This window comes from Rhinolophus ferrumequinum, chromosome 6, assembly GCF_004115265.2.
Source record: "Rhinolophus ferrumequinum isolate MPI-CBG mRhiFer1 chromosome 6, mRhiFer1_v1.p, whole genome shotgun sequence".
NCBI lineage: Eukaryota > Metazoa > Chordata > Mammalia > Chiroptera > Rhinolophidae > Rhinolophus > Rhinolophus ferrumequinum.
Genome location: NC_046289.1, coordinates 46,747,240 through 46,772,762, shown reverse-complemented (window position 1 = coordinate 46,772,762; position 25,523 = coordinate 46,747,240). Strand labels below are relative to the sequence as shown.

The following is a 25,523-nucleotide window of genomic DNA, read 5'->3' as shown; positions in this document are numbered from 1 at the left end:
TACATTAAACATCATACTGAAACGAGAATATTTGAGAAATTTATAATGCTATGTGACAACCAGACATCTCTATAATTATTTTTGCGGTTTTAATTTAAAATGAAATTAGGAACTCCCCCATGCAGAACTAAGATGAAAAGAATCCAGGGCAGAAGTTGGGGTCTATGAGTAGGGTATAGTATATTCAAATATAGACTCAATAATTGATACCTAGGTGTTATTTTAGTCACGGGGTTTATCAGATTTATCGGAAAAAATCCTGATACTAGGCAAAGCTGGAAGGGTCAGAGCTGATCTGGAAGCAAAGCTGCCACTGTAAATCTTAAAATAAGAACAAGTCCAAACTCTTAAGACTTGTTTTCCTAATTCCCCTGGAGCCTGGAAGTTCTAAAAGCACCAGAATAAATCGGAGCACATGGGAGGTCCAGGATTTGTCTGTTATATAAATGTAAGTATGTGTCATTGTTGTTTCCTCTGCCAGTATTATATGGCCCAACAGATGGTAAGTCAGTGATAGATGGCTAAGCACTGACATTTATTCAGTACGGTACCTTCACACAACATTTCACAAATTCTTGCTATAATTCACCTGTACATCATTAACAGCATGACTTCATATAAGGCTCCCAAATGCATCCTTGCTACATTTACAAAAACATGTCTGACAGAATAATCACTGGAATCAGTAAAATGGCCAACACCAGAGCGGATAACTCAGTAGGGGACAATGAATATACCTGGCACATCTCTGTGATTGTGTCATCAAACACTCCTCCAGCGTCATCAGCCCCTTCGCCAACCAGCTTAACCTTCCACGCTCTGGAGGGCAGACGGAGATCTGACGCATTCAGTTTAACTACTTGTCTTGCTATCTGGACAAAGATGGGTTTACACTTCCGTCCTCTTTAAGAGAAAGGAAAAACAGAATAAAATACAACTCTCACCAACTTCCCCAAATCGCCACAAAGGTCATTTGAAGATGTCTTCCCATCAGTGAATGAACAGGCAAGCTTAACAACAGCCAAACACTGTGCTAAGCCCACTGTAACCACATCAGGTACTAATGTAAGTACTGTTACTATCCTACTTTACAAATAAGGAAGGCTCAAAAGATTAGTTAGTAATAATGTTCATCTAAAAAAACGCTAGTAAGTGAAACATACACACATATGCTAACCTGGTTGAAATCCTCTTGACTGTAATTTGAGGTCCATAGTTTTTGCCTTGAACCATGGTTTTTCCTATGGAGCGCACCATCGGGAGGGTGTAGACTCTTGGGGCTAACAAAGGCCGCAGCTGTCCCTGCACAATGCCCCACGTCCCAGCATTATAATGGGAGGTACTGCTCTATAACAGAAAGTGAGCTTATCAGAAACGGTACACTCTAAAGCTTAAAAGAAATACTACGTTTTTACTTTTAGAACACAATTCTTTCTGAAATTCACTTTAAAAGCATAAACCCGGATATGAGTAACTATTAGTCACTTTTAAAAATATTTGTGCTAATAAAATATGTAATTATTATTTGAAAAAACTTGGAAAGCACAGAAAAGGACACATACATGTACATACACATGAAATCATCCATAATGCTACCATATGGAGGTGGCCCCATTAACACTTCGATCTATTTCCTTCCAATTTCCTTCCATGTGTGTAGACATACATTTTCCATATTGTTACCATACTGTTTATACAATTTTCTGCTGCTTTTCTCACCTAACTTTGTATCATTAGACATTTCTCCCACTAATTACAAACAGTTTGCTGACACTCTGTGTAGTACATACAGTATTCTGTTGCCTCGCTGACTATTTCTAACAATGATAAAATAATAAAAATCTCTCATATGCCCACGACTGGTTACCCAAAGGATTTCTGATGAACAGTTTTATAAACTGATACACATTTTGGTAGGCATGGCTACACATTAAACAAACAAACATAGCCAGCTTGCTTTCTTCCTAAGTTACTAGACTGTTCTATAAAGACAGTCAAATCAGCCAAATGTACTTTATCCCCACCCCCCACCCACCCTTCCACAGGACCCAGAATGCACATCTGTAAGGAGAGCAAGAAGTCTCCTAAATGTTGTGGACTCATTTACATAAGAACCTTGACTGGTACTAACAGCTGTGTGTGCCTAAGCTTTAAAACCATTTCACCGACTTTACAGAAAACACATGCTTAGCCAGTCATCCCTCCCTGAGGTGGACAAACCAAAACCCAGAAGGAAGACCACTGTGTGTCCAGTACCATGACTACCAATGTCTGGACTGTCACTGAACCAACAATAACATGCGAACAGAATTGTGGTCTTTTCTACATCTCTTGGGTGCTGGGAGTAAAAACTATTAGCCACGGAAGAATTTTCCACAGGCTCAGAAAGGCCCAGACCTGGTGAGCACGTATGTCACAGGCACTATTTCCCAAGCCAGCATTTACCTGGTTGTTGGGGCTGAGGTTCAGCAGCCTCCAGGACGAGTACATGAGGTCTGAGAAGTGGTAGAGCAGCCGCAGCCGGGCCCTTGCGGTGTGAATGCTCACCTCCCGCAGGGCCCCGTACTGCGGGGGCACTGCATCGGGCAGGCCCAGCTGCAGCGGTACTGACACACCTGCCCGGAAAGCAAATGGACACTGATAAAGGAAAATGCATTGCTTGCATGTTCAGTATTTTGAAAATTTTCAAACACACAAAAAAGTGAAGTGCACAACGAACACCTACTTAAACTCTATAATTAACGTTTTGCTATACTTGCTTTATCACATATTTATCAATTCCTCTATCTGTTAATTTATTATGGAAACTTGTTTTTTTCTCCTTTAATTTAGTTTTCCATTTAACTATGGGACTTAAGTTTCTTCACAAAAAAACAAAAACAGAAAAACCCAAATTCTTCCGTTCATATTCAGTAATTGTCATCTTCATAATAACACTGGTGTGGGTCAAGACCAGGCAGAAAGTTCTGGAAAATGGAAATGAGCAACTTAGCAGAGCCACCTCCCACACTCACTAGGGATCTGACAGAAAGTGACCATGACAGAATGAAAGAAATGGGTGCATGCTGCTCTGTAGAAGTAAAGACTACAAGGACTAACTATATCCATGGTTACTCTCTTATAAAAATGCACAAGGAGTACAAACAAGATACTTAACTTATATGAGTTTCCTATAAAGATTTGTACAGCTCAGTTCACAGAGGTATTTTACTATTATTAATAAAAACTAACATTTATTGAGTACTTCTATGTGCCTGGCACTATTCTAAGATCTTCACAGGAATTGGTTCATTTACTCCTGTAGCTCTTTACAATAGGTGCTGTTATTATCCTCATTTTATAGACAAGGAAACTGAGTCTCAGAGTCACTCAGCTTGTAAGTGGAAGCACCAGGATTCAACCCAGGTAATGTGGTTCCAGTCTGAACTTTTACCCACCATGCTGTGTAGCCTCTGTCCTGAAGTAGGAGGGGAAACCTCTTGGAGAACCCCTGAGTATCTGAAAATGTCAGTGCGTGGGCAGCACTGTTCATTCTGGATTCTGTTAGCCAGAAACCACCTTCTGCTTGCTTGGACCTACTGGCAAGTTCTGCCTTGCTCTCTTAGGGTATCTAACAGGATAAAAACCTCTTTGGAGAGTCTTTCCCAAGGACCTGTAGCTTAGAAGTAGAGAGGTTAGCAAAAAGGGAAGAAAATGCTGAGCTCTCAGGCACAAGATTGCTTCAGGGAAATTGTAAGGCCATAGACAACAGAGGATGGTAGAAAGAAAGGGCTTGAGGAACTGGGAAAGAAACAGCCTAAATATGAAGAAATGTGTAAGGATGATAAATGCCACACTTAAGGCAACAGTTACATTTGTGGGGAATGGAAGATGGATCTAATCCGGGGAGTACACAGCTGGATGGTTAAGTACACAAATATGTACTTTATTTTTCTTTATATAGTTTTGTAGCTCTATAAAGATTTCATAATAAATTAAAAGCAAAACAAACAACAAAAAGGTAGAAACAGCCCATCAGTACTGTTACATGCTGGAGTAAAATGGCAACAATTTTTTTTTTTCTGTGCCAATGCGCAGACAGCATCATGTTTCAAATGGTTAACTGGAGTGAAGAATTTGACAAATGTTCTCAGGGCTTTTAATCTTTATTCTTAACAGTAGGCCTTAGGAAGCTACTTTATTTTATATAAGAACATACTTAGTTGATGGTCTAAAATTATAAATTTTTGCTTGCCTAAGTAATATGCAGAGAGGGACTGCTTCATAATGAAGTCTGCCTGCTGTGAAAGTATTTACAGTGCTGGTAGCACAAAGAGTGCTTTGGTTGTGTGGGGTTTGATGGTTTCAGAATGATGTCTGGATGCAGTTTGAAACTGGCAAGCAGACAGTGCAGCTGGGTTCTGCTGAAAGAGAAGGTGCAGGAGCATGGGTATTTCATCCCTCACCTGGTGCTCTTGGTGGGACCGGTGGCGCTGTCCATGCAGCACTGTGGCAGCGGCCAGCTGAAATCTGCCGAATGTTTTTCCCTTGCAAAACTGTTACCAAGGTCGGTTCTCGAACGTGGTTGGTGTGGCCTAGGCCAAGCTGGGGATAAATTACAAATACACAGAGATTCAATTAGAAAGAGGAAGAAAGGAAGCCAAGATGATGAAATTTGTCTTAGATGGTAGCAGATATAAGTAAGTTAATAACTGTACCAAGACAAGCATGGAAACAATGAAATTAATACTGATTTTCTCTATCAACGTAGTCCTCACAGCTCAGACTGTCTCCTAAAAACCAAGCTACAACAAGGCCATTCCAAATTTAGCAGATGTGTCTTAATGACTGAACACATCCTTGATTTCCACTTTTAGAGAGGTAATTAATTCTTAGAGAGTTAAAAAAAAACCAAACAGAATGATCTATAGAGCTTTCACGTAAAACACATGATTTCTTGGTTTTTAACACGGATTGCCTTTGTAACAATAAATAAGCAATTATAAAAACATACAGAGGCATACTGTCTGCTCTAGATCTCTGCTCTTAGGGTCTGACTGGGACACCAGCGTTTCAGCAGCTAAGCACCTCAACATCATTACGGAGGATCCTGTCAAGGCCCTATCAGGGACCTCCCGAAGTTTCCTCAAAAATCAACTGCCCTCTCAGTAAGAAACTGCAACCACGATGCTGAGCTTCCCCATCTGTTATGATAGTGATGAGGAGACAACAGTACCAGAATGAGGCCATGAGGGATATTACTGGACCTTGAATTTGAGAGGACTGATGGAGGAAGGGGATGTGCGGTGAAAGCCAGTGTATTAGCAGGCATCTCAGGCTCTCCCATTGAAGTCCCTCCCTCCTCCATATACAGGGTAGGCTACACACATCAACCTCGCATCTGTTCGCAACCTCTAAGAGGCTCAGTTTATTCCTCTTTATACTGGAGGTGACAAGACTTCCTGCACGAACATGAATGTATTGTACACACTGTAGTATTATAAAATATAAAAGTATTGTTGTTTCATTCTTTCCATTTTCCAGATCATCTGATGCTCCCAGAACTAACCTCACGTACTACCCGTGACGATGATGATGACAGAAGCCAATACTTGCACAGTGCTGCTTCCTATGTGTCAGGCACCTAGCAACGTATGCAGACACACACTTGTACATATACTCAGTTAATTCCCTGAATCACCTTGCTGTGATGTTTCCCTTAAACCACGGTGCAATACTTCCTTGGCCTCAATCAAGAGATATGAGTATGCACAAGTGGGCGCACAGAACCAGCCCCACGGCAAGTGAGGTGCAGGAGGCACCATGACAGGCAGGATGAGCTTCCTAACTTATCTGTTTCCCAAATGAGGAATGTGGTCAGCTTTCTAGGATGTGAGAGCAGCACGTAAGATGAATATTTACCTGTCCTTCTGAATTGCTTCCCCAGGCATATACATCTCCAGTTGATGCCAAAGCAAGTGTGTGTTCAGCTCCAACTGCCACATCTTCTATGAGCACTCCAGCCAGCACAGGGATTTGCTGCGGTCGATTATGATTGCGAGCACGCCCCTCTGGCAAGCCTATCAAGCGATCTGAAAAAATAGCAGGAGGAAATTTATGAATGGCACAGCACAGTCCTTTCATGGTTTCTAAAGAGTCATTGAACTTTTATGGTGGAATAGCAGTGACATATAACTCAATGGGGCAAAAGCTGCTCTTTTGATAAGGTGTACTGGATTCTGAGTGAATGAAAAGTTTGAAACTGTTTCTTTGTAAAATGTCAGTGTCCTTATTCATAAAAATGAATACAATTAAATCTAAAATTAGTAGCTCATTTCAAACCAAGAGGCACCTCCGGTACCCTCATGTCTGGGAGGGCTGGTGTGTAGTTCACAAAGGCCTGAAGCTCTTGCTTTCTAAGAAAAGATGTTACTCGGCCTGTCTTGTCCTCAAACTTCTAACCAACCCCTCCCCTTACCTTTGCTTCTCAAAGTGCAGGCCAGCCCTGGTTTCTCCATGTCCTCCAGTCCTGTCTGGCTTGGCCACCTTCCACAGCCTACCTTCCACTCTCACCACTGCACTGTAACTGTACTGTCAAGAGCCATGAGTAGCTCCTAACTGCCAACTGCAGCAGCCTCTTCTCAGGCTCCAGCCTGCAGAGCCCCGTGAAGCCTTCTGATGGCATGGCCTCAGCTCCTCCTGCCCCCTCTGGTGCACTGGCTCCCGCTCTCTCCTCTCCTTTCAATCCAACTCTCCTGAGTCCTCTTCCTGTGCTTACCTGCCCTTTACTCACATTCCCTAGAGTTCTAGCCTCTTCTTTTTGTATTCTGTACGCTCTCCTTGGGTTTCTTAGAGGCTATTACTATGACTTTAATTACATCATTATACATTATGCAAGCCTACATTTCCATAACCCGTCTCTCTGGAGTTCCAGATCCAAATCCCCAATAACTTGCTGAAAATCTCTCTATATATCTAGAGCATATGGCCCCCAAACTAAGCTCCTTACCTCTTCCCCCCAAACCCTGTCCTCAGTCAGTGGCACCAATGCTCTTCCAAGACCAGAACTTCACTCCAGGCGTACTTCTTCTGCTTCCTCTCATCTGCCTCACATACCCCTCAGTCACAACTGGCCAAGAAATTATACTTAAGAAGGAGAATATTTTGCCAGGGAATCCCACTGTGGATGTTTAGATTAGGAACCTGCTCAAGATGTGAACCCTGAATAGCTGTGAACTCCTAAGACCTGAACCCCCAGTGCCAGGAAGGACTAGGTAGTGGGGCAGGATCCAGAGGCGCTCTGGTGGTCAAAGCCATGTTTGTGGTAGCACGGTGGAGGCAGCAGGGAGGGGGAAAGGGCCTTGGCAAGAACTCTTCTAACCAGAGTGAAGGCTCTGGCGTAAGGGGCCCTCAATGGGGAGGAGAGTGTCTTTAGGACAAAGTTCATAGAGCGGAGCAGAAAAGTAGCTAGCGCATGAAGGTCACAGTGTGCACTCATCACCCAGCGCAAACAATGACTCAATTTAGGTCACTTTCTATAAAACTGGAAGGCAAATGTTTGTATAATACATATGCACACAAAACGAGCAATGTTATGTCTTGAAAATGCCTTACCTTGGCCAAAGGTATACACATGACCATCCTTGGTCAATGCAACAGAAAACTGGGTTCCACAAGCAACCTTTTTTATTCCGATTCCACAAAGGACATCAACTTTCTGCAAAACAAAAGTGTAACACACACTTCAAAAAGGGAAAAAAAAAATCTATTGAATTGTCTATCGAGATGTATAAACACAAGGATTATCTTCCAATAAAAATACTAACAGTTACTTACCTCTTTCCACCCAAATCCATACTCCCAAATGACATTTTCCCATGCTGCTGTCAAACTACCTGAATTTGGGGGAGGAAGTGTGCATGGGGCATTTGATTAAAATCCCCAGGCCTCATGTAAGGTGGAAGCATTCCTCTGGGCAACAGAAACCTAGGAGTCCTGTGGCCTTTTAAAGACCGCTGCAAGATCATGTAAAGCCATGGGCTGCTCCCAGTTAGACATTTTCTGCTTTCAGAAGTTACAGTAACTGGTTTATCTGTTCTCCAGAGAGGGCTTCCTGGCTTTGTCAATTAAGCTGAATATTCACCATAGTTTACCATGTGTCACAGACTATATATAGCGGTGAATATGGAGTTGAATATAAATTGAATATTTGTAAATCATGATGCTTATTATATATAGAGGGTGCCCAAAAAATGTATACACATTTTAAGATAACATCTCTTAAAATGTGTACACATTTATTTGGCACCCCCGATTTGGCACTCCCGGTATGTTAAGAAAACAAAATAATTGTGTAAGAAGTCTTCTGTAGAGCCAAGAAAACTTCTATAATGTAAATAATATTTTCTAATTTATTTGTTTCTGCACTCGGTTTTCCTTTCTATTATTTTTTAAAGGGAGATGCATACCTGTATAATTCAGTGGTAATATAAGCAGAGATGGCAGCAGCAAGCAGAAGGTTACAAAAGATTGTTCATGGTTCCCTCTATAAGACACCCTGAAAATATGTTCATAACTATTTCTTCTTTACATGGGAGGTAGTGCTACAGTACGCAGTCTGTATACAGAGACAGACACTTATCCTTGCAGAATTTTTACATCCAGTTTAGCTATTAATGGCTTATTGAAATCAAGATCTAGAAAGCTGAACATTTAAGAATAAACAACAGAAGCTTCTGAACTCCATTATGAATTACCAAAAATGTTAAAGGTAAATTATCTCCAACTAAAAAGAGGTATTGACATAAATAAAAACTGTTGTCTGAAACACTAAAGACAATACTGACCTGAGGCGAAGATTTTGCCGTAGAATTTCCTAAGCCTAATTTTCCGTAATCCCCATCTCCGAAAGCCCACACCATGGAGCCATCGGCTGACACTGCTAAGGTGTGGTTTAAGCCACAAGCCACCTGGAGAAATAACAGGGTATTCAGTAAGGCAAATCATAATACCTGAAACACATACCCTTGTTTCTGGAATCATTTTTTCATTTCAGTGAAAAACTTGGTTATGTTTCCAAAGAGTCTACATGTTAACCAAAATGTGTCAACGAGAAATAATTCCTAATGTCCACAAACAAAAAAATAACTTTTTCTTCAATGTGAAACCCTTCAGTTATCTGAGGCTAACTCAGAAACGGAGTACAGAAGATAGGAGAAGTACATATGACTCAAAAATACTCCTTCACACCGGAGAAGTCTAAGGTATGATACAGAAAAAGATAAAAATATCTTATTTCCTTGTTAAGAGAGAGTCTCAATGTACACAGGACTGGGACAATTACTGCCTGACATCAGTAGCTATCAGTGATGCAGCAGTTCAGCAATCTACTTCCAGCCTACTGGACAGGAGTCACAAAAATCTGTATTCTTTAAAGGTTTTATATCAAGTTGTATTAGTACTTTAGGAGGGGTTTTTAAAATATTCACATCTTGAATTAATGTGGAATCAAATACGACAAACAAACTTATATGACAAACAAACAAATGAGTTAAAATGTGAATTTTCATATAGGGAAAAAAATCACGAAAAATTATCAATTAGGCCAAGCATCAGATTACATCAGATGTACAGAAGATTAAATATAACTGGTGATTCTTTTGTTCCTGAAAGGAGAGTGTCTAAGCACACAGAAAGGAAATGAGAAACTATGATCAGATACAGTGAGCATTGACTAATTCCATGCCTGTCCAATCTGATATCCCTCCAGTGCAGTCACTCTCTCTGGAAGTTTTTTGTTAGAGGTGTTTCCAAGACCCAGACGACCATAGTCACCATTCCCAAAGGTAAACAGTTTGCCATCTGAAGTTACCACTGCAGAGTGCTTGAAGCCACAAGACATCTACAGACAGAACCAAGGAGAAAAACATTTTTGAGAAAGGGTACTTAGAAAGAAAGAAAGCAGTTATTTTTGGTTATTAATATGGTAATAAATGTCACTGACAAATCAGGATCTTCAAGACCAGTATGTCACACCTGCCCAGTGACTTTCCTGCTCCCCTGCGCCTGATCTACCTCACCATCCTCAGGAAGACCAAGCTAAACAGCATATCTGGGAACAACTTGCTACTTTTCAGCTGCGTACAGATGACCCAGACTACATGAGATAATGAATGGGGAAACTCTTTGTAAAATCTAAGGTGCTATGCAATGTTACAGTATTATTTTAGATTACTAATAGATTTTCCAGAAAATGTGTATGAACTCAACCTTTGTGACAATAATGATAGGCTGAAAGCAAAGCTTTTCACTTATTGGTGTCTTAAGAACTGTGTGGCAAAAGCTAAATCCCATAATGATTCCTCCAAGGACCTGCAGCACCCTAGCGTGAGCCAAGCAGCTGGCTCAGGAAAAAGGAGTCCATTCTAATTCCAAAGCCAGTCAGATGCTGACAGAATGAATATGAACAATCAGATACAGTGACTCTCTTACGATTGTGTAATATATTTTTACTGTTATTTCCCATTACCTAAATTTGAATTGACAACTAGTACGTTCACATTCACAGGCATTCAAAGGCAAACTTATCCATGTCCTGCCTGACCTGCACCACTTCTTCTCCTTGTAAGGCCTCAATCTGCCTGGGTCGCCGCTGCCTGTCGCTGTTCCCATGGCCGAGTTTGCCATAATCACCATCTCCCCAGCTAAAGACCTCACCACTTTCCGTCAGGGCCATCGAGTGCCCATCGGAACCACAAGACGTCACCAGCTGAGTCACCACAAAGCCTGGAACAGAGCAGAAACCCAGTAAGAGTCACTGTATGTTAAACTCCCCTCTTTACTTGCAGCTGGTAAAGAATATTCTCTGAATCGAAATATGCCAAAATGGGACTACAGAAATAAAAACAATTTCTTAATTTTAAATCAAATTTGCATAAATAGCCTAGCAAATTGGGAGCAGTCATATAAAATAATGATGTGACAAGGAAGAGGAGGGTGACAGGAGCAGTTATAAAAAGCACTATGTTCTAGCTACTCCTATAAACACTTTAACGGATTACCTCATTTTCTATCTTCGCATAGAACCTATGAGGCAGATATTATTGTCACCACTTTTACAACTGGGGGAACTGAGTCACAAAAAGGTCTAGTAACTTGTGCAAGGTCCCAGAGGCAGGATGTAGTAGAACCAGATAGGAACCAAGCCCTCCCACCCTCACTGCTATGCTCTTCACACTTGGATCTCAAGAACTCAAGAGCTACTCAGGAATTGGTTCTAAACTCCTTGTGACTTGTACTCTTTAACTTGAAAAAAAGAAAAACTCTCTTTGCTCTTTGTGTAGGCTTCAGAGTCAGTAAAATTTAAGAACAAGCTCCTGCAGTGGTTTCTCCAGAGGTATTCTTTTTCTAAGTCATAGAGAACTCTGACAGAGATGCCCTTAAAGTCTTTAGTACATTCCCATATAAATGGATTTTTAATTTTAATGGAACACATGCATGACTGCTACTGCTATTAACAGTTGCCTAATTATAGTTTTGCAATTTTTAAAGAATTTGTTTATATTCTTTAGTGGGTCTTAAAACAAGTTATTCATACCATTGAATTCTACCATTGCTACGATAAATAACTTGCAAAATAATATAGCTTAAAATATGGGAATTAGGGCTGTACATGCCTAAAAGAGAATCTCAACATAAGTGAAACCCCTATATGACTATCTAGGGAAAGTTTGAGATGAGCTCCAGCATAAGCAAACATTCCTACAGTTAGGCCATTAGTTTCTGACCAACTTTTAATTGAGGATAATTTTACCTTGTAAGGCTGAAATAACTGTCAGCACATGAAGGTCATCTGAATTTCCTTGTCCTAATCTGCCATAACTTCCTTCCCCACAAGCCAACACTGTGCCATTGGCTTGGATGACAAACGTACAATTCTGACCACATATGACCTAGTATAAAAACATACAGCTAAATATATTATCCTTTATTATATAGCTTTAACATGCAAATATTTAAAATAATTTCATTTATACCTAAGATACCGTCATCAATTTTTTTTATCCTTTCACTACAGGGGAAGGGTTAATGTAACTATGGGGTTCCTGTAAGCCCTTAATTGTTACAAAACTGCTTACTTAACTAAGAGATGTATGAGGCTCACCTGAGTTTTTAAGATAGTTTGAACTATGATATTTACAGGGATTTCAGCCAATTGTGAAGAGATTAAATAATATTAACAACAAAGTAGATAAAATGAGAAAGAGGAAAGGATGACCGAGAAATATGAAAGACTAGAGGTCAGCAAGAGGTATAAACTGGAAGGGATATACATGAGAAAGAATAGTGCATTCTGGGACTTACTGAGGTAGAGAAGAACGAAAGAGAAAGCAGTGGCCTCAGGAAAGGTTTGGATATATAGCACACAATTATTAGAAGAGGGGAGGGGTGTCAATGAAATCTAGTTAAAGATCCGAGTAAGTCTATAGCTCCAAAGAGGGAATCGATAATTTGAAGTATCTTCTATAAATAAGTATTGGAAAAGCCTAATGTTTCAAGATGCTAATTTATTAGACGTGAAAGCAAGAAAAATTTAGAAACTTATTAATACAACTTTAGTCTGATAAAAACCTTAGGAAAGCCTTTTTTTGGAAGCTATAACATCATGCCTTTCTTTAGTGATTCCTTACAATAGACTATGAAATGCACAGATTTTATCCCTCAGTGTTACTGACAGCAAAGGAATCAGACAGAACTGTCAGTTTCCAAGTTTCTTCTCCATATTTTTACCCTGATAGTTACCTGTTGGGCCTGTGAGAATGAGGGAGCTGCTGCAGGTACCATTACGTTTCTTCCAGCTTCTGCCAGTTGTCCATGCCTGCCAGCACCCCATAAGTACACATCACATTTACCTCCAAGGTGCCAGTCCTAGAAAACAACAATCATCTCAAAATTAGATTCTCATTCATTCAAACAAGCAGGTGCTGGGTACCAAGTGTGTGCTGGTCTCTGTGGGAGACACAAGGACACAAACACACAAGCATTTACAATCAGAAGATTTACTGGAACCACCATATAGTGATGTCCATCTTTACTGACCTCAGGTCTGGACGTTGCCCAAGACATAATCTGTTCATCCATGCCATTAATCCATTTACTGTTATCCTGTAAGACAGGGCAAATGTCAGGATCAATCTTGCTTAATCACAATTTACCTGTTCTTAACTATTAGGTTGGTGCAAAAGTAATTGCGGTTTAAAAGATTGAAATAGCAAAAACCGCAATTACTTTTGCACCAACCTAATAACAACTAAGTCTTCTTCTAAAACTTAGTCTTTACAAAAAAGAACTTGGTAATATGAGAAATTAAGCCAGTTTTATAATCATGCCAAACTTGATTTTAGACATTGTTATTAGTATTTCCCTTTATTATAAACACTTTCACTATCAACTATCACTATCACCTTGGTGATTCAAAGCTAACCATTTATGTTTTCTGAGCACCCAAAGGAATAAGGTCATGTCCAGGAGCCACTGTCCCATAAACTTGCTGTATAGCTTTGAGCTGGTCACCTCATCTTTCTGGGCTTTAGTTTCCTCATCTACAAAATGACAGATTTGGGGCAAATGGGGTCAGAAGGACATTTCCTAATTAAAGTGTTCTCATTTAGATAATTTTCCTCAATTCATGTCTGTTTATATTTTATCTATATTTATAAATTCAAATATTTGTATATATAAACTTTAATTAAGTCCAGGGGGTGTTGGATCACGTGCCGGCCTGCAGTACCTACATTATAGTTTATATTGCTAGACACTCAAATACAATCAGAATGCTCTTCCATATTCTTATTTCATGGTGATTACAAACATGATTGAAGTGCCAAATAACTTAGAATCTATACATGAAATAAACCTTACAAGATGACCAGGAAAAGATGCTAAAATATATACAAATAAGGTACTTACAGGCACTTATGAACAAAAAAAAAAAAAAAAGGGAAAATATGGGACTATGTCATTGAGAGCTAGCAAGTTTATAAGAGCTCTAGTTCTCATATAATCAATCCCTGTCACCACAGAGGCCTGACAGCAGATCAAAAGTGACTACCTGAAAGCAAAACGTTTTAAGTTTATCTAAGGGTATGTTTCTAGCTATTCAAGCTAGCAAATACTTACTGAGGAGCTGCTACATGCTAAACACCCATGATACAATCTCAGCCACAAAGAACAGCAGTTTCTATTACACTTACCATTAGGAATACAAGTTCATCCTCTGGAACAGGTTCTAGATCTGGAACAGTAAAAGATTCTGGAAACTGTGCTCCATTGGTCAGGGCTTCAGCAGCTTTTATGGTGGTTGAGAAACATTCTAACCAGGCCCACTCATTCGGATTCCAGGATGCAGGGTCAGGGAGACAGTGCTGGTGGTGTGGTGGCACTGGAGGGTTACACAACAGCTGGTCCAGATGAAGTCCCACAGCAAGGGAAGCCAGACACTGCATATAGGGGCTGTGAACAAGCTGGTCACCACAAACCACATGAGGCTAAGAGAAAAATGCAAGGACATTACGCTGAAGAACCTCTGACAAATATTTTAAATTAATCTACTGCAATCTGATAGCCTGTAATTTTATTTTTTAAGTTCACTGTTTTTTAAGCTTTTTACTATGAAATAACGTTAGATATACAGAGAGTTGTAGAGACAGTAGAGAATTCCTGTAAACCCTTCACCCAACTTCCTCTAATGTTAACATCTTCCATAACTGATGCATTGATCAAAACTAAGAAATTAACACTGGTACAATACTAAATAAACAACACAACTTTATTTGGTTTCCCATTAATACCCCTTTTCTGTTCCAGAATCCAATTCAGGATATCATATTGTTTAGTATATTTTCAGTAGTTTATCTTCATTTAGAAAAAAAAAAAGGCAAACAGATAACAACTGAATCACGGAGAGCTGCTCCCTCTCACAATTCCTCATTTACCAAGAGAACTCTGGTAGCCGCCAAAAGAAAATCCTTCTTTCATGGTGCTTCCTAGTTGTAGTAGAGCAACTCTGTGACAGACTACATGATTCAGAAAATAAATTGTGGGCAAATGCATCAGTGAAATTAACTGGGTGTGGTAACAGTTGATTATATTAATGTAGCTTGGCAAAAAATTCCCAAACCAAACCCAAATCGCTCTACCGACGGGTAGCACACTGTGACTAGTAAGGCCTGGAAGACAGGCTACACAGGAACAAATTCTGTAATTCCTCATTCTAGTATTTAATGACCCTACTCAGTCAAACTTAGCTTTTCCATACAACTTTCCACAAGGATTCACCTGATGTGGGGAAAAGATGTTCACTCTGACAGCCATATCCACTCCCACCTCCCAACTCTGGGATGGCAAAACCACACAAAAATAGATATATAGGTAAAAAAAAATGGGAAGACAATACTCTGAGGCACAGGTATTTTAAGAAGTTTTGGAGTGAATAAATAATCTGAAAAAGAATGATATAAAAACACCATTCAAATTTGACGGTTATTTTAAAACTTTATTCTCACTAAAATAAAGTAGGAGTATTGAATTTAGGATTATTGAACAACTGTTTTAAGCATGACTTATCTTCATTTAATTCTGCCCAAATAGCCCCATGTATTTTCTTCAGACCTCATCCTCTTAAGGGGTAAATTCAAAACTGTAACTCAAATTCCAAAGCACCAGATCTGTAGGAATTAGTGAAATCAATCACCTTTTCATAGGCATACTGCTCCTGAAGCATCATGGGTAGCCGCTCCAGAAACGCTCTCATGCAGGGAGCCATGTTTAATCCCAGAACACCTTGCTGTTTCAGTGCTGTCCTACAGGTTGCTAAAACATGATTGGCAGCAGCCCATTCTGGGGTACAATTCACAACCAAAACATCCTGATGGAAAATAAATCATGTCACATGATTTGTTTAAATAAAGGATAAAAAATTCTATCACCATTCACATCTGAGATATTCCTTCCAGTAATTGCATTAAACATGTTTGCTTTTTGGACATTTTATGCTGTACTTTTAATGCCTATGAACTTCAAAACATCCTAAATTTTGCCTAAGTAAAAACAAGTGAAAAAGAACGATAAAATTTGTGAACTACCTTGGATTAGCTGATTCTTCTAAGAGACAACAGGAATTATTTGCTATTACATAGGACTTGGAGGACAAAGTATCTAGCATATTTTAAAAGTCTGACATGACCACAGGGATACTAAAGGAAGTAGTACTCTGTCTGCTGAGGGACATATATGCAAAAGAAGCAGCACTACTCGAACTGTGGCTCTATGGTTTATTCTACATAGGCCATTACTGCCTAGAGTCTGGTTCTGTATCTTACTTCTAGTGGGACTACTCATGCAGGTTTACAGGTCTATTTTAGTATCATTTAACCACACAGAATGTAAACCAGAGAAACACAGTGGCTCTATTCATTAAGGGTATAAAAGGCAATATTAAAGGGGATAATGTCATAGAATTACTTACTTCACAGCAGTAGGGGGCTAGTATTTTTTTTTTACTAGAATATTAAATTTGGAAACCAAAATATATTGTGTATACTTGAGTTAAATGTCTTTGAGATGGTCCTTCTTTTCAGAGAAAGTTCTTTTGAGATAATTTAGTGCTATCTCAAAACTCATGGTAGAAAGTCAAAATCCACTTTATAACTTACAATGGAGATGAAGTCATTCAATAACTAAGCACTTCACTGAAGTCTGGGGTATAATAGAAAGAGTACTAGATTATAAATCAGGAGACTTGGGTGGGTTCTACTTTTCTTTCTGCCACTAAATAGTTTCTTTATCTTGGGCAAGAAATAATCCCTCTGAATATCTGTTTTCTCCTGTAAAGTGGGATGTTTGGACTATGATTTCTAAGATACCTTACAGCCTTATACCCTATGATTTGATATAACTGAAATTACCTTTGATCTATTTGAACAAGCAGCAACCCCAACATCTGGAATCCATACTGTGGTGTGAATAGCTCCAGAGCCTATCACAACAGTTTGTAAGACAGAGCCATCCTAAAATGAGATGTATTTATATTATGCATTACTTAACCTTGGCTAATTATTTACATTTTAAATTTATACTTTACATTCATAAAAACATATTCTAAAATCTACATTTCAGCTAAATTTGATGATGTCCAATGACATACCTAATACCCAATTTTATAGGGCCTTGATGACTTTAAAAGAACTTATCATCAATAAAAAAAAAAATTAAAGGGCAGAGGATTCTGAAAGGAGTTTTCCAGTATTCAAGATATTACTACATAAAATATGCCTAGGATTGATTGGGTTAATTTTTATCATATGTAAGTTAATGAAAAACATTTCTTAAGATAAAAATAACATCTATACTCTTACCCTTAAAGACCAAATGTTCATGAGCCCACCTAGTCCACCAGACACCAGGGCCAACCCATCAGAACTAAAGGCAACGGTCCGAACGGGGGTGATGTGTCCCCGCAGCTGATAAACACACTTGACTCCGGCTGGTTTCCTATATCCATCCTGCAATTCATTTTTGTTTTTAACATATATTAAGATTAAAATAATTTATAAATTCAACATTAATAATTCATTCTTGGAAATTTTGTATTTCAGTATAATACTGGGGAAGAGGGAAGGACAACTCTCAGAAAGATTAAGCTAACTGAGAAAATAAAATATTAACCTGGTTCTCCTTTGTTAAAGGTGAGTTTCATCTTTTTTGAAACACTGCTAAGCTAACTTCTTACTCTTCAACCTGGCAGAAATGACTATATTCCTAAATTCCAATAATCCCTCAGAGATAAGTAAACTGTAACTTCTACTTCTTAATGAGCGTTTTAATTTCACAAATTTAACTATGTAGTTTTCATTTTTAGCCTCTAACATTTGTGAATTGTACATGCTGGCTCGATACAAACAGGTACATCTATTTGCTACAAGTGGTTCTGTCATGTGATGTCTAATCCCGTATTTGCTCTGCAGGTTTTAGAAGTAAGATAGGTAAGGCCTGTCCAAATACTCTCTAGCATAAAGAACAAACTAGATTTATCTTTAGTGCTTCTACCTCCACCTCTGTGATATTTTCCTCCCATTAGTGAGTTACCTACCCAGCCCTCCTTACCTCTTTCTCCCTGCCCGAGCTCCCTCTTCCTTCTAGTTATGACAGAATGTAATACCAGGTGTATACATTTACCCAAAGATCACATAAAGCATAGTATTTCTTTCAGGGATTTTGTGTCATGGACAAAAGAAACAGCAACAGAGGCTGCAAACTGGTAGCTCAGGGATGCAATTGCATTGGCCACCCAGTGCTGTAAAGAATCTTAAATCAGGTACCAATGTTTAACATTGGGAGATGTTACTTAAAACATTGGAGTTTTTAGCTTCTATCAAAAAAAAATTAGACAATTTAGTAACAATAGGCTCTCATTTCTTGAGGGTGAAGATCAGCTTTTTAGTAATGTGCCTATTTTATGAAGCATGAGCATTTCTGGGTTTTTTTTTAAAACCCTCTCCACACCTTTCAACTCCCAGCTACAGGAATTTATATTATGTGCCTAGATTATTAGCCCTGTAAGCATCTATCTGAATTTGTACCCTCTGGTTAAGGTAAATAAATTGTTCTTCATAGGGGGAATTCTGGTATCAGGAGGAGATATTAATACTTTGGATAGGTGTGCTCCTGTGGCGGTCCTATCTCACTGAACCAAAGACCTAACTTTGGACTTGTCTATTTGTAGTGTCCATTACACCCATTATTATAAATGATAACCACTCAGTATTTATTGAGTACCTCACTTTAACAAGCAATTATGGTGTCTGTGACTTATAAAAAAGTAAGCTAATTCAGAGAGTACACAATGCATGACAATTATTCATGTTTCCCTAATGGATCTTACCCTTTGGGATACAGCAGTATCTTAGTAATTAAGGGAGGATTATTTTCATAATATATACTATTTATGGTTTCAGATAAGGTCTTCAAAATCACCAGAATGTTTACCTGGCAATTTGATTCCTGGTCCCACCATCCTTCTGAACCAGCTACACTGGTTTGTGTAGTATCTTGGGGAATACGCCAAACACATACTAAGCCACTCTGACAGCCACTTAAAATAATCACATAAAACCAAAACATGTCAATATGCAGAAGTAAAAGTATTTTCAAACAACAATCAGTTAAGACCTGATAGAACTACCACTAAAAGATATTATTTTAAAATTTATTTGTAGTAGGTATGCTACAATCTGAGAAATACAACTAGGACTGATATTCTAACATCACACCCAGATAAGAAGATTACATATGAAGATTCACATTAGAAAATTGCCCTTTATTTCTCTAAGGTGATCTTATGGTATTACAATTTGAAGACTAGTAACTAGCAATAAACTGTATAAGACTATTGAGAAAACACATTTTATGCAAGTAACAGTCTATAAAAATTAACACACACACACACACACACAAATTTACAACATACGTAGCCATTAGTAAATGCTGCTTGGGTCCTTTCCCTGGGAGGCTGCACCAAGCGATGCCGTTTACAATAGATGGATGGCAGAGTGAATGTAGACAGCGCCAGCATCCTGAAATCAGCCCCCAGAGTTTCACATTTTCTTCTTTGGCACATGTCATAAGAATATGACCTGTTGGGTCCCACTTCATACTAACAAGAGTATCCTTGAAATGGTAGGGGGAGAAAAAAAATCATAGTAATACTTCCTTCACAAATACTTTAAATTCAATATTTACAACGTATACTTCTATTATTTGGAAATCAACATTTTATGCAAATCAGATACTGTTATATCATTCCCAATCACGACACCAACTCACCCATTAATATAGTCGGCATTATATATATTTGCTGCAGTCAAAGCTCAATAAATGTTAGTGGAATAATTATTAAATCCCGATTCAACAGGAATATTTACCCCTCATTAACATTTTAAGAGTCATTTTTATTTATATTAAAATATGAAAAAGAAGAAACTTAAAAAAATGCACCCCTCATACCAAAATAGCAAATACTAATGAGAATCTGGGGCATGTTATTTATTTTTTAAACTTTTATTTATTTAAGTTTGTTTTTCCAGGACCCACCTGCTCCAAGTCAAGTAGTTGTTTCAATCTAGTTGTAGAGGGCGCAACTCACAGTGGCCCATGGGGATCGAACAGAACCTTGTTAAGAGCACCACGTTCTAATCAACTGAGCTAACTGGCCATCCCTGGGGCATGTTTTGTATTTATATGGTTATCATTGTGTTCTTCTGACTTTTTTTTTAAACACTCCTTCACCCTTCCAACTATTGTCACTTGCCTACCTGGTCCTATAAACATCTGAACTGGCAATCTCTGTTTAAGGTTAAAGAATCATTCTTCCTAGATGGAATTTCTTGCGTTAGTGGTATTTACTTTGACGGGATGTTCCAAGGATGTTCCTATTTCACTGTTTTGGTTTTACTTCTTTTTTGGCTTGATGGCTTTCTTACATTGTCTTTTCCATGTATATACATGGTCCACAAACTTTGTATAATGATAGAATGTTATAAGTGACTGATGTGAAACATTTTTTTAAAGAAACTAGTATCAAGGAACACTACAGTAAGAAACAAGAAAATGTAACCATCTACTAAAGATGTTTTACCTTATGTGCATCAATTAGAACAATGCCTCCTTTCTCAAGCGGTTCCTTTGTTCCCAATAGCAATTTTCCATCAAAATACCCCACTGCAAATGGTCTATCTTCACTGAACCAGGCAATGCAAGTTACAGACACTAACATAGAACAAAATAAAAATTTCGAAAGAAAAAAAAGAGAGAAATGTATTTGTCATTGTCTAGCTTAAAAAAAAGAGGCTTTGCAACAAATATATGCCATTGAACCATTGCAAGTAAGTTTTCAAACATCTCTGTATTGAATTTGGACAAAATGTAGGCATACTGCAGGGATTTCATGTAACTCACTTTAAAAATGTTATTTACAAGTGACAAAAACTACCTCATTTTTAACCTTTCATTCTTTTCAGGTGGTTATTGAAAAAGACAAAATTTGAATTCCCTTGCTGATTTCAAGTAATTGTACTAGGTTCTTTCCTTTTGGACCAGAATCTACCATGAAACTGAGAAGTGAAATGATCCACGTCATAGAAAGAAAATTACCTGTCCCTTCTTTTGCTAATATTCCATACTCAGTATGTTTTCATATTCTATCAAACATATTCTGCTCTAACAATCTATATTCATATATGCGTCTTTAAGTATGTACAACACTGGACAACTACAAAAGAAGTGAAAAACAGTATTTATCTGTGGGAATAGAATGGAGACATGGGAACTGAGTAGATGGAAGAAAAATTTTTCACTGTATACCTTTTTAAAAAAAATTTTTGAACCCTATGACTGTATTATTTACTAAAAATAACAAAAACAAAAAAACTCCAGAACTGTTCTGTTCTGCTAATACAGTACCATTTAAGCTGGGGCTGTGAACGCTGAAATACCCCACTCTCCCAAAATGACTAACAAAAACTATCTAGTAATACGCCTACGCATCCAAAGGGAATAAAGTGAGAAAATAAATGAAAGTAGATTTGACTACTATCCCTTGTCATACCACGAACTCCCCTCCTCCTCTTTCCCCCATTTCCTCATTTCATTCATTTGTTAACAATTTCATCTCTACCAATGATTATTATCTTTTTTCTCTTGGACATTCCTAACATTCAAGGCAGATTTGGAACCTGCTATAAGTGATTAGACAGTAACACAAAGGATGAATGACTAGTATATTACTATTGTATCTCTTTTGGCAGAGACCTGTGGTAAAGGTTGGGAGAAAAATATCTTTCAACTTAGTAACTAATTAAAATGAAACACCAACTGGATAAATTAGAAAACACAGTCAAAAGTAATACTTACTCAGCATTTTTAAAAGCAAGTGCCAAAAAACTAACTCTATTTAACTTGGGCGAACACTTTAACTAGATGTAAGTCAAGTTATTTACCATCATTTCGATAGCAATGCTCCAATTCTCGACGGTACATGGTAGACACATCAACAACTTCGATCAGTCCTAGAGATCCGTCCATCCGTCCCACCAACAATAATTCCGGAGACTCTCCTGACCAGGCTGTAGCTGGACCCTCTTCCGGCCAAGCCAGGGAAGATACCCAATGAGGCTGAATATCTACTAATGCTTTTCCTCCTAAAGATGGAGAAAATGTTTACTAGTTGTTACTTAATTCTTAAAAGCAATTCTTAAAAACAAAGCAAGAACAAAAATAATTACTACCTAATTCTAATATACACTTAGAGCATTCCCCAATTTCATAATAGCCTACTAATGAATATGACTGCAAGACAGGATCCTTCATTTATATACTACATAGATTATCAAATTAATAGGTTCCTCTGTAAAGCTACAAAAATGGTAGCTTTACAGAAGAGTAAAAGAAAATAGTGTATAAATGGCAAACACTAAGTCCTTTCCTAACAATTACTGAAAACCAAATTAACATAAGAACTGTACCTACAGTTAAGGATAGCTATTCCTTCAAATATGTGAAATAGAACAGCCATTCCTCAAATACACAAAAACAAACAAAAATACTGATGAGTCCAAGATTATAATGATAATTTTTACTGTCCAGAGAGGTATTACTAAAATTGACAAATCTGTACCTGTGAAACAGACAAAATAAATAGAAATATTTCAAGTGATTCAAAAGAATACATAATGGAAAATTCAGTAATGCTACTTCTCCTCAAACCCTACTCTGAACACTCAGCGGTACATGAAAAGAATTTTTAGTTTATAACTACCAGGTTAGTTGAAACTCCCAGAAAGGAAAATCAGGAAATGAACATGTCCTCTTTAATTTAAACATATTATGCATAGATTTTCACAGCTGATTAATAGATTGTGAGTTTCAAGGTGAAGGGAGGCTATTGCCAAAAGGCTAAGAGAAAGGCTTAAAAAGTACCTTCAGTAGTTTACTATTATTTACGTGACTCTTACCATTAACTTGCCAGATATTCACCATCTTTTCCAAAGCCCCTGCTAGATATTTGCCACTGATACTCCAGGAAACAGGTGAGAAACTTGGATCACTGGGTGACACCAGGCTTTCCTCAGTACCGTCTTCCCTAGAATATAATAGATATCAATGGAATTCTAATCCCCATCATCCAAACATAAACTAAACCCCAATTCTTCAAGTAATTGTTTCATGTAGACCTCGGTACATAATAGCAGATTCTTACATTTCAAAAGCTCGGCTAGCAGTATTTGACAATCACATAGTAGCTACTGTTTGTCATAATGTAAAAAATATAGAATTATAAACCAGTGATGCTTAGACTATTCACCATTTAATGTAGTCCATAATTTGTCAATAATGACATTCTGATTCTGTATGGGTTGTACACATGGTCATTACCCAGAAGACACTGATTCTTGTTTGTCTCAGCTCTAGGTAAGTCCTCAGAAAAGAAATACCTACAGCTATCTATAAAAGATGCTACGTTCTGCTACAGTAGAAACATCATTACTCTAATTCCTAAATAATCCTTGAAGAATGATGGAAAATTAGCCTCCTGTTTTATAGACTTGAACATTTATTTGCTAGAACATTTATCTTGAGTTAATTCTGAGTAAGCCCAACAATTGACAGCTAAAATTTTTATGTGCTGAATTACCATCCTGGAAATTTAAAAACACATTGGGGATATAACAAGACTATTCTAAAAGAAAAACTGAAATATTTTGGTAACAATTTGATGCCATTAACACAGCCAGGACGAAGCGTGTGTAGAGCGCTCTGGGTTTCAGCGTTACACCAGAGAGGACGCCACCCGCACTCACAGCCTGCTGAGCACGCAGGTCTGCTGCAGCGAGTACTGCTTCTTGGTCACATTCCACACCCGGGTGGTGCCGTCGTTGCCGCTTGTAGCCAAGAGTCCTTTTTTATTACACCACACACAAGTCATTACCTAGAAAACATGAAAAAGTCCAGCAATGCTTGAGCAAGTTTTGATTCAAATGATTCTGCCATTTGAAAAAGTTCTATCAAATTTAAAAAAAAATCTACCATGAAATTGTAAAATAAAAAGCATCCATGTTATAATGCAGCATGCACGGTCTCCTTCTTTTCTAATTAGCTTATACATATATCCCCATTGAAGTGTTATTTTGTGTACTATGCCCAAACTCGTTTGGGTTATCTGAAACTGTTGGAATTTTCAGTAAACAAGTTTATTTAATTCAAAAACATGTTTATTTAATTCAATAAAGTATAAGTACTTCAACATATTTATGTTTTATAAAATAACACAGACTAATAAGTGATTTTAAAATTAGTTAAATAACAGAAGCCGGTCTTCATTTCCTAAACTGTCCTTGTCACGGCTCTTGGGCCCAGTGGGTGAGATTAAAACAGTGAGGCCGATTTCTTTTCCTCTTGCATGTAGAAGTCTTCATTTTTTGTGAGGCTATCCCTTTGCTTTTCTTCTCATCCCCCATCTGATTTTCCCATTTGTATACTATAATGTCAACCCAACATACAGAGACAGGAGAGTTGGTAACTATAAGACAAATATTGATAATTGTGCGTGTGTGTGTGTGTGTGTGCATGTGAGAGAGAGAGAGAGAGAGAGAGAGAGAGAGAGAGAGAGAGAGAGACCTACACTTGTAGTTCTTTGAGAAGGGCAGAAACTATTTCATCTTACATAAGATGATCAACACACTTGGTGCTCAGAATACATACTCTGTTCTGATGAGCCTCCAACTTGATGAAGGAGCATTTTCTGAGATCTCCTCCCATATCAGCAAATGTTTGTGGAGTAGTTTGGTTGTCGCGATCGTGTGCAGCCAGAGTGCGCACGAGCTGTTGAGCAGCCCATTGCCTGTGCTGTGAGGACAGCCTGGAGGAGAGGCAGCAAGCTGCCAGGGCATTAGCCAGCTCCAGAGGGCCTACACCAGAAGGATCATAGGAAGGATGGACATACAATTGAGCAGTTAAATCTCCTTAAACGAAACAATGAAATAATACCCAGGTGAGAGCTGGTGGTGGTGAACAAACAAAAATGGGTTAACCCCTATCTTTTAAGAATTAGCACTTTTGTAAGCAATCATTTCACTAACATATGCACATAAGGTATAAAGCATTTATCTCACACCAAATTATATACAAAATCACATTCATTGCAAATGTACATTTATATTCATCAATCAATAGTCTTTACTCTAAGGACCCATAGACTGAGAATGCAGTAGAAATAATTTGAAGGCCAGGGCAGAGGCAGCATACCCTAAAGAATAAGAATTTGGCTTTTGCTGCTCAAAAGTGAACTTAACAGCCAATCAAAGGACGGGGCTGATAGATCCAAAGACCCATCTCTCTTGGCCAAGTGGTCCTGATGAAGAGAAGGGTCGTATGATTAAGCAGTCCCTCCAAAGTGTTATCATCTTAAGACAAAAAGAAAAACAGCAGTATCT

General features: G+C 38.3%; 1 protein-coding gene across 1 annotated transcript in view; it reads right to left on the bottom strand.

Annotated features, from left to right (window-relative positions):
- Positions 1-25,523, bottom strand: part of HERC1 (HECT and RLD domain containing E3 ubiquitin protein ligase family member 1) — a 171,383-nt gene that overhangs the window by 8,069 nt on the left and 137,791 nt on the right. Inside the window, 23 exon segments of the mRNA XM_033108207.1 lie at positions 738-903; positions 1,178-1,347; positions 2,446-2,615; positions 4,446-4,584; positions 5,902-6,071; positions 7,594-7,696; positions 8,826-8,948; positions 9,725-9,880; positions 10,583-10,764; positions 11,792-11,930; positions 12,781-12,906; positions 13,078-13,143; positions 14,232-14,525; positions 15,731-15,904; positions 16,944-17,045; positions 17,394-17,540; positions 19,024-19,129; positions 19,505-19,704; positions 20,672-20,802; positions 22,032-22,232; positions 23,046-23,173; positions 23,892-24,019; positions 24,793-24,998. Coding sequence (XP_032964098.1) covers positions 738-903; positions 1,178-1,347; positions 2,446-2,615; positions 4,446-4,584; positions 5,902-6,071; positions 7,594-7,696; positions 8,826-8,948; positions 9,725-9,880; positions 10,583-10,764; positions 11,792-11,930; positions 12,781-12,906; positions 13,078-13,143; positions 14,232-14,525; positions 15,731-15,904; positions 16,944-17,045; positions 17,394-17,540; positions 19,024-19,129; positions 19,505-19,704; positions 20,672-20,802; positions 22,032-22,232; positions 23,046-23,173; positions 23,892-24,019; positions 24,793-24,998 — 3,527 coding nt within the window.